Here is a 10,105-nt window from a genome sequence, read left to right as displayed (position 1 = left end):
TTGTATGAGTCAGCACCCACACTTATACTCCAAAGACAACACGTGCTACCCCTTTTGTTTATGGTTCTCCATAACTGTCTTTGGCGCGGTACTTTTGTAAACGAATTGTTCTTTCTTCGCTCAGATGCACTACGATTTTTCCTTGAACGTAAATTGTCCAATCAGCGTCGTACTGCCAAAAACGATCTCATCGCTTATGGTTGTCTTTGAAGTATTAGGGTTTTATCTTTAAAAATAATTAGAATAATATTGAATGAAATATTTTGTGACCGATAGGCCATAACTTTTCAAATGAAAAATATATGTCATGTGTTTTCATTCAAAATTTGGTGTTTTTATAGTACTTGGATACGAAGCCGAGGTTCTCCGATGCATTTTGTGACGTCACTCGTAATACGAAGTAGCACTAGCGATTCAAAAGTACAAATTTGCGCAGGAGATCAGCGCAAAAAAGTTTGGTGCTTGAAATTGGGTCAAGTCCTTTGTTCCAAAAGAGGATTTTGACCTAGATCGGGTTACGGCTGCCGGTCCCCCTTGCTTTGTCTTTATTCAAAGTCCATTCCAAGCTATTGAAAACCAGATAGTTTGCACCTCTAACGCTTTTCGCCGCGGCCTTGGTCTCCGCGGCCAGACCAAGGCCATATAACCAGGTATGGTCATCAGGCTTTTTTTTACCGTCCCCCTACCGGGCCCGAATGACGTCACTGGGATGGTAACTCGCCGGCCGCCGTCCGTAGCCATTATGGAGGATGGACGTTTAAATACGTTTTCAGCGGATTTTAGTGCAGTTTTGATGTCCGATGCAAGGCACAACGGTGTGATGTTTCCTCAGTGAAGCAAATCAGGACCAGCTGTTACTCGAACCAAAGATTTGGCGACATTATTGGGATCGGACCGAGCCAACGTGCGCCCCGCCGGTGATCCGGCCAGCACATCGGCGGCTCTCTCGTAGATGAAAATCGCCATAGTTTTGAGCCAGGCTTCGGAGTCAATGGATTTCTGGTGACTCTGACTACAACCGCGACTTCCAAAAACCAACTCCGACTCCGACTCCGGGCTGGGTAATCAACTCCGACCGACTCTAACTCCGACTCCGCAGCCCTGCCAGATCTGCGGAGCGGCCAGGGCTGCGGAGTCGGAGTCGGAGTCGGTCGGAGTCGACAGTTGTGACCGGAGTCGGAGTCGGAGTCGACTTTAGAAACCCGAGCCGGAGTCGGAGTCGGAGTCACCGAAAATATGTCGACTCCGCAGCCCTGCTAGGTCTGCGGAGTCGGAGTCGGGAGTTGGAGTCGGTCGGAGTCGACAATTCTGCCCGGAGTCGGAGTCGGAGCTGGTTTTTTAAAGCCGGAGTCGGAGTCGGAGTCGGAGTCGCCGAAAATCCATCGACTCCGCAGCCCTGGCGGAGCCGATGGATTTTCGGTGACCCCGACTCCGACTCGGTTTCCAAAATCGACTCCGAGTCCGGTCAGAACTGTCGACCCTGACTCCGACTCCGCAGCCCTGGTTTTGCGTCTATTTCGCCCCATAATTAAGAGAGGTGTGAACTGCACAAACCGAAATTGTACCGTAACACAAGTATATGTACACATTCCAAACTTCTGACTGGAACGAACCAAATGCGTACACAATATACCGGTTTATGTCATACCATAAATCGTAGTTATAAAAAACCATATTGGACAGATTGGTAGAGGACAAATAAGGCACAAGCCTAATCTCTTGCGACTTGAGTAGGTACAATAAAATGCTCCGAACTGTTGGAAAGTTGTACGAGATGTCGCCTCTCCAAACATAATGTGCCGATTGACTCCGCGACAGCCAGGAACCGGGCAACATAACACGTGAAACAGAGCGGTGGCACCTCAGCACAGGCTCCCCAAGCTCGTCAAGGCGGCGAGAAATGTCCGGCAAGTCGGTAACAGGTTCACCACGGCAGCGACAGGTCAGGCAGGTCGGCAGCAGATTCACCAGGGCGGTGGCAGGTGCGACAGGTCGGCAGCAGGTTTACCAGGGCGGCGACAGATCCGGCAGGGCGACGGCAGTTTCACCAGGGCGGAAGCGTAGACGCGGCGGCAGGTCCGCCGGGGTGGCAGCAGGTCCAGGGCGGCCGCAGGCTCACCAGGGCGGCGACAGGTTCGGCAGGGCGACGGCAGTTTCACCAGGGCGGCAGCGTAGACACGGCGGCAAGTCCCAGGGCGGCTCAGGCTCACCAGGGCGGCGACAGGTCCGGCAGGTCGTCGGCAGGTCGGCCTCAGCAGCAGGCAGTCAGCACTAGCAGATTCTCGGGGCAGCCCTGGCTGAGGTGGGATGTCATCAGAAACTGCACGTCTGGGTGCCGGTGTCGGATGTCGTACAGACCACGCAGCGAGGCTTTACTGCGCAGCACGCCCTGCTGGCAGCGCAGGAGTGTCGGCAGCCCAGCGGGTCCTTTCGGGTCGCCTTCCTCAACTTCCTTTCGGAAACTGGCGCTCGCCACTCAGGGAGTCGGGCGACGTCTCCAAAGCTGGGAGACAGATGCTGAAGTCGATATGATGTGATTTTATGCCCTCAGCTCGGTGCCAGTCATTGTGTTGTTATGTGCAGGTAGCCACTCCTCGCCGTCCTGCACGCCAGAGGACCAGCCCCGGACCTGCAAAACACATTACCAAGTTTATTAACACAATGCAACATGAAAAAAATTCACTAAGCGATGGCAAGCAAAAATAATCAATGCCCAAAGGTGCCTTTTCTTCGATTGCCTTTTCTATGTGCTGATATGAAGCCTCAAAACATGTACCATTTTATATTATGTATTGATTGCAGGCCTGACTCAGAATTCAGTTGAAACAAGCAAATAACACAATTTTTCATTATTATTTTGAATTTGGATCTGGCATTACTGTTCCATGCACAGGTGCGTCTGCGCATAAAATCATATGAAGCAAATGCACTAGATAAATAGTCTCAACAAATAGAAATTAGTAGTAGCACAGGTGGTATAAATAGAAACCAATATATAGACATTAGACAAGGATGAGCTTGTTTAGTTAGCAAATGTCAATGACATAACATTTACATAAACAAGAATGGGATTTTCAGTAATAAGCATGTCAGAAATCCTTTTAAATTCAATTTTGAAAGTTTAGATACAGATTATAAAATCTGGCAACAACTAAAATTGAAAAGAAGTAACAATGAGCTTCAACTTTGCACAAAAGATGTGCCAAAATTTTGGTGAGAAATCACTTGCGCTGAATTTTGAGACCCAAAGCCCCTGGGCCCTGACGCATCTGACAGTGAGTGAATTTTTTCCAGTCTGGGAGGTAAGCATAGATTTATTTGTTATTTGATACTATTTAATTTGACAATAAGTTGTTATTTTCACAAAGCATTAAGATTTATAGAAGCTAACCACTTCCGATCCGAAACAATTTACAACTATTCCATCTCCATTCTCCTTCTCATTATGTTTTAAACAATGCTAAGGTATTTTACAACTTAATATGAGATTATCATGCTCCCTTTGAAAGCCAAAAATGACAAAAAAGGTTAAACCGGGTTGAACTGAAACGTGGCTGATCTGCCTATGATACTCATGCTTATACAGTTGAATTAATTGAATACCTGAGCTGAACTGCTGAAGCTGGTCATTCTTCATGATCTCTGAGACGACAAGTGTGTGAATGCCACTTATGTATATGCTTTTCCGATCTTCAAACACATAAAAAGTGACATTATTATCAAATAAACAATATTCAAACTCCGTATAACAATACACGCAACGGCTGGAAAACACTGCGCCGGTGCGCCAGAATTGACAGCATCGCCTGAATCTCAGCGACCAATCAGCTTTCGACCATCCCAGTGACGTCACATTGGCAGCATTTGGTAGCAATTTTCCTCCTATGACCCGGTAAAGGGACGGACCCCCCCTGGGCCAGACTCTCGGAGCGGATCAGTAATAACTAGACATGGCGGTTTTGGTGGACGGCCGTCAATATGGTCTGTCTTCACAAGGAAATTTGACGGACAATAAGAGTTATTTGTTTGTGAAGCTTACGGACTCGGCATTAAAGGCGATTGAAGACCATGTGAGGACTGGGGTAAGTGTTGAAAAGCTGTTTTTCTCTGTTTCTGGGACGAGGGAATGACGCAGCTCGTCTGCCCTCAGCAACAGTTAATATTTATATTTCTTTTTCATTTGACTTTTCATGGCATACTTTCTTACATAGAGCTTGATCTATTTAGGAAATAACAACATGATTTATCTAGTGGAGTTAAATTTATACCTACAAATTGTACTGGAGTTGTTGTCTTCTCAGCAACAGATGGTTATGTATAAAGCCCCTTTTCAGTGACTTTTCCCACTTGAAACTATCCATATGCTGTCAGAATACAATTAGAAATTACCTGCACTAGATATTTTCTTCCATTATTGGGTACTTTGCTTGTTTTGATGGCTCGGATTGAAGACAATACTCCGAAGTTGTATCTCGCTTTGAGGCATGCTGAAATATGGCTGAATTTATGCAGATAGCTAATGGCTTGTTATGAATTTCAGTCAACATTATGATATTATTATAATGCTTATAGCTTAACCTTGCTAAAGTTGCACTGGTACTTTTCAGTCAGGACTTCTATGTCTGAGCATTATTATAATTGTTTGGTAGAATCCCACTTTTCCCTTAAGTCTAAGAGGAAACGCTGATTGTTTGATGATCTGTGCTAAAAGATGGGAAACTAATTGAGTACTTGATTACTCAGTATTCCATTGGTCCTTTAAATATTCAGTTATTTTATTGGCTCTAGCATGCCACGCCACAAAGGCAGCAAACATTATGCCATTGAAGGCTCACATGTTGTTTAGAAGACTTCAGTATATTGATACTAGTCTGCAGTTTCTTTTTGTTCAGGACATATGCCTGGTTTGTCATAAACACATGTTATTTGCTCTATGTCAAGTAGGTGTATTAAATGCATGATATTTCTATTTTGCTAACCATTGGCAAGTGATATGCAAATCTCTGAATAGACAAAAAATACCTACCTGTTTGATCATTTGTTTTTGTTCTAATTTGCCCTTGTTTGATTTATCATTGCTTTTTAAAAATGAACCTATGTTATACTTAACTATTTAGTCATATGGAAACTTTAAAGGGTATATCTTGCTCATTTTTTCAGCTCTATAGATTCATACTTCTTCCAATAATTAAGTGGTTATGGGTATTTTAGAGAATGAAAATGTGGTCAGTCCTACTCCAAAACCAAATTGAAATGATGACATTTTCCTTTTAATTTTAGTTGTCCCTTTCTTCAGTTCTTTTTTCTTTATAAAACTGTGCACTCATTTATTTGCAGTCTTTTGACTACCTATCATCAAGCAAATTTTTTTTGCTGAAATCTTTTTCTTTTTTGTTCCTTTTACAAAAGTTTTTACATATGTCCATATGTGAATCTCTTCAGACACTCTGCCTATCTATAAACTTTTTTGCCTAATGATACTGATCACTGAAGCTTAAATTCCATGGATTAGGATCTTTTATCACATAAAGCTGTCTACTGAAAAGTGAACCCATTTATTGTTTCCCTAAGATGGTAGATACATTAACCATGTGCAAACCATGCTAGGACACTTGTCATTCCCAGAAGTTATGTTGAAAATACATGAAGACCATTTTACCATGTATTAGCCCATTTTCTTTCCTTTTCATATGTTACCCATATCTGGAATCAAACGGACTATTAACAAAGTTTGAAGCCCGTTTTCTCTGTGGAGGAGTTCCAATGCCGGTTGATTGGCCGTTGTGCGCTCTGCGGGCCGACCGGACGCCGGCGTGTGGCCCGCTCCCTCTCGGCCGACGGCGCGCCGCCGCGGCTCCATTATTGGCCAGGTGCAGCTGTCGGCCTCCCAACGGACCGGCCGCTGACTGCTGCCCGGCGCCGCCGCTGGCTAGGTGCACTATCCGCGCCCCCGACAGCTTTTTGTGATGGCAGTGCGCGCGCGCTCGCGCCGTGCGCCAGTGCTGGGCCGCCAGGCGCGCGCCGTCGCCACTTTCCCAGATCTCTCGCGCGGCCCGGCAGCCGGATGCGCGGCGGATGGACAGGCCGCATTTCACTGGTGCGTGGCGACGCTCCGGCCAGCGCCGGCCGGCCGCCGATATCCGACGGAAATCTACTGGAACCCAAGGGAACCTGCGCGGAACACGGGGCGTGCCGACCGCATCACCGGAACCAGCGGTAGTTGCCGGGGCCGGAGACCGCGGACGGTGGCATTGGCGCAATGAGCGCTATCGGCACCCCTGGTAAATATCGGACTCATTTGAGCTCATTAGCTCCCTCCCCTTCTAACGGCCGAAACGGCATAACTGAGCGCACCTGGCGAGTACTCAGTGCTCACTTTTGCTGTCTGGAGGGGACGGTAGGCCGCCCCGGTATCTACCTGCGAGGAAGAGCAGCTGGGGCGCCGTCGGGACTCCCCGTGCGACTGTCCCCGGCTCGGTACGCGGGCGCTCGGGTAGACGGTAGTTTCCTTCAACACCTGCCGTCATGGGACGCCGCGCAGAAACTCGGCTGATCTACAGGCTCCCAGGGTGTCTGAACGGTGCAGGGTGACTGCGAAGGAGGGAGAGAGGAGGGTTTAAAGGCTAGGAGGTTTCTGGCCTTTGAACCCAGCTGTAGCCGTCCCAGTTGGGAATGGGGAGGGGTGTCGGCTAACCTGGGGAGACACGAGGCACTTGGCAGCCGCGCTTGTGCAAGGCAGCTGTGTTTCGACGCCGACGGTGGCAGCGTCCCGGAGCGCGGGGCACGGCGCCCGCCTACGAACGGCACAAGGTCGCCACCAGAGGTATATTATCTCTCTCTCTGCGGGAGAATACCACAAGGTGGCTGATTCAATCGTGGGCGGTTGAAGACAGACGGTTGAAGTGGAATCTCACCCCACCATGTCGTCAGAGCCCGAAGTCACAGTCACAGTGGAGACAGTCCGCATGTGTCCATTCCGTGCCATGCGATCAGTAGTTTTCCTTCCTCATTTATATGGCGCTAAGTATTCTACCAATGTTGTCGCCGGCAGCGGTCGGCCGTTGCGTCAGCCCCGCCTGTGCCTGTTGGCGGCAATCCGGACCGTGCGAGAGGGCTCGATGTGGGCCAGGCGCGGCGGCCGGGCGCTGCTGACGAGCGCAGCCGGGTGCACGAGGTGGCGGGTCGCTCGACGCACGCTGCTTGTATCATCCCGAATGTTCATGGTTCGTCACGTGCTGGTCGGACTTGTATTGATCGCGAGCCGCCCCTTTTTGGTGTCTGTTTCATCTGAGGGCGTGCAGCTTGCGAATACGCAGTCACGCGAAAGGTTAACGATATTTTATCATCCTTTTCGGTGCTTGTTTTCTTTTCTTTTCTATTATCCCCATCTTTCCGCTCTCTGCGCTTACCGCTACCCACTCTGGGCCATTACGAGCGCGGGCGATGTTTCCCGTGTTCGCGCCGGGGGGCGCGGCGGGAGCGGCCGCTCGGCACCGGCAGCCTGGTGTGCGTGACTGGGACGGCTGCGGCCGGCTGCCGGGCGCGCTGCACGGCTCCGGGCTCGGTCCTGGCCCGCGGCCGGGTCGGCGACCGTCCTGCGCGCCGGCCGGCCGGCTCCGATCGCTCCAGATCGCGCCCGGAGCGGCGCACCGGGCCGGCGCCGCGCGCGCTCCCTTCTCCGAGCGGTGCGCAAATCTGCCTCAGACAGGCAAACAGCCTGGGCCGCCGCCGTCACCGGTACCGGGCCTGTGGCTGCTTTTTGTTCTTAGCGGTGTGGAATTTCACCTGACCAGCTGCCGCCGCCGGTGGCTGCCGCGACGGACCGTCGCTGGCTGAGGTGGTGGCGAACCATGTGAGGTGGCTGGTCACCCCTGTGATGCCTCTGGCACTGAACTTGGCCGGGCAGTCGGTGGGTGCCTGCCCGGTATTTCGGTCAGCTGAGACACAGGGCTGCCGCGTCGGTCTGCGCGGCCGCCGCGACGCGCTCCGTGATACGGGACGGACCAAAGACGGGCTATGATAGGGTGGAGGGCTCAGAGAACTACTCGCCTCTAGAGCGAACAAACATTGCATATCGCATACCGTGGGAGCACTTAACGCTTGTTTGTGGTCTATTGGGCATTTGATCAGTTTTCGTAGTGCTGTATCAGTTTTCGTTTTTATTTCTCGGCTCCTGTATGGGCGCGGGGTTGAGCCGACCCAGCCACGACCGGGTGCCTCTCCTTTGACCCCGTGACGTCACAAATGTCCCAGTGACGTCACGCGCGCGCTGGCGCTGCGCTCGCCACGGGGTGTGATAACAGGGCACGCTTCGGCGGGGATGGGTTAACCGTGGCGCCGCGCCGCTACTGGCCTCTTATCGGGCCGAAAAATACTCCACAAAAACAAACACTGCCGTGTGAGCCGATAGCGCTGGCACCGTGCCGTAATTAAAGCAACAGCAGGCGTGTGGCGCCAGGACCAACGGCGCTAATGGGTGGCGGTGTGATATGCTTTGTAATATAGCTGTGGTTCATACCCAACCCAACTTATTTTTCACATTACTGTTTTACTCAAGATGCTTATGAATTCCATTGGTTCGGGAAATTTGTCGCGTCTGATTTCAAATTCTGGCGCTGTGATCCAGGTAGTGCTGGCCGCTATTTGAAACGTGTCACTAACAGTCTCTTCCTTTACAGGGTCGGTCGTCCATCAACTTCGACAAGAATGGCGGGGTGAGTACCTTTTGTGATATGCTTGAGGCTCCCTTGGTCCCAGGGGTGGGCCATAGGAGGCCCTGTGAGGGGTTACGAGACCCACCACGCCTTGTTAGCTCAGCTGAGCGATGCGGGGGGCGGTGAGCGCCGAACAGCTGATGTTTCGTGAGAGGGGAGTGGTGTGACTCCTGCGTTAGAGAGGGACAAAGCGCCAGGTTCTGAGGAATGTCCGCTCCAAAGTGCGTTATCGAGTGCTGGCCAGAAAAAGTGTGCTGATAGCAGTGATAACAAGTGTTCCGTTTATCGACCATCTTAATTATGATAATTGGTCTCTGGAGTGATCTCGGCGGCACAGCGGACAGCTTTCATTGAGCGACAGTTTGGGGAAATCTGTGGACCGATGTCGTCACTGTTCCCTATCTATTGTGTAGTCTGTATCCGTTCTGGTATCGGTCAGCCGTCAGAACTGTGCAGCGGAGCGGTGCGTGCGCTCTGCCGTCAGCGGATATCATTTGCGCCGGAACACCGCTACACGGGATCGCTGCAGGGGCGTCACTTTCAGCTGCAGCGCTGCGTTGGGCTGTCCTGTGCCGCGTGACGCTTCGTGACGCCATCGTAACGCCGATCCTCTGTTATGGACCGAAAACTGCGATGGCACCACGTGAAGAAATGCCGAATTGGCTATCGGCCCACGGCTCGCCTGCCTTTTACTGGCCTGGTGAGCGTGGCGGCGGGGGTCAAGGCGGTTACGTAAACACTCTGGTCTGGTTTCGCGGCCCCGCGGACCGAGCTGGCCGCACGCCTGATGGCGGTGACGTGACGTCAGAGTGACACATATGACGTCACCGCGGGCCTATCGCGGCTGCCGCCCGCACAGCCTCTGCGGTAGCGCTCGGTGGAAAACCCGCCAGTTCCGCGCCATACGCCGCTCCCCCGGGGATGCCGTACGAAAATACCATCTGCAGCACAACAGACTCATCCCTCTCTCTCGCGCAGACAGAGCTCGTTATTTATTGTCCCGGATGGAACACAAGAGCAATCTATCGTGGGTCGGTAAATGCCGTTCATGATTCCGGTAAAAACCCGTCTGTTTGCAATGCGGACATCTTACTCATTTTCTCAAGTAAATCGCTCGAACGTGTGGCAAGTGCATCACAAGAAATCCGGAGACTTTTTATAGCTTGGCAAAATACAAGTATTGATGCGGATGTGGCCAGACATGGCTGTGCATCAAGAGTCTGGAACGATGGGATGACAGCTTGGCACCAGACGGCCGACTACTTAATCACTCGGGGAAATCGGCAACATTTTCTCCAGATTGCCGGCTTGCGTGGTCGTAAAATCTGCCGCAGAGCCTCTTGAGCCGCTGATCTGAATGTTTTGATCCACCTTTCCGGCAGCCCGATCCC

At 51.1% G+C, this 10,105-nt stretch overlaps 1 protein-coding gene and 1 long non-coding RNA gene across 2 annotated transcripts in view; one reads left to right on the top strand and one right to left on the bottom strand.

Moving 5' to 3' along the window:
* Positions 1 to 1,559: 1,559 nt before the first annotated feature.
* Positions 1,560 to 3,801, bottom strand: LOC122368690. Its single transcript, XR_006254278.1, has 2 exons — positions 3,604 to 3,801; positions 1,560 to 2,629 (listed from the first exon to the last, which is right to left on the bottom strand). It is a non-coding gene; the product is annotated as an uncharacterized LOC122368690 (long non-coding RNA).
* Positions 3,802 to 3,921: 120 nt separating this feature from the next.
* LOC122368694 (RNA polymerase II elongation factor ELL-like) overlaps positions 3,922 to 10,105 on the top strand; it is a 57,164-nt gene continuing 50,980 nt past the window's right edge. Inside the window, exons 1-2 of the mRNA XM_043342887.1 lie at positions 3,922 to 4,082; positions 8,679 to 8,714. Coding sequence (XP_043198822.1) covers positions 3,951 to 4,082; positions 8,679 to 8,714 — 168 coding nt within the window. The 5' untranslated portion in view covers positions 3,922 to 3,950. The remainder of the gene's footprint in view (positions 4,083 to 8,678; positions 8,715 to 10,105) is intronic.

The sequence above is a fragment of the Amphibalanus amphitrite genome, unplaced genomic scaffold, assembly GCF_019059575.1.
Source record: "Amphibalanus amphitrite isolate SeventyFive unplaced genomic scaffold, NRLGWU_Aamphi_draft 000968F_arrow, whole genome shotgun sequence".
Lineage (NCBI taxonomy): Eukaryota > Metazoa > Arthropoda > Thecostraca > Balanomorpha > Balanidae > Amphibalanus > Amphibalanus amphitrite.
This window is presented reverse-complemented; position numbering and strand designations above follow the sequence as displayed.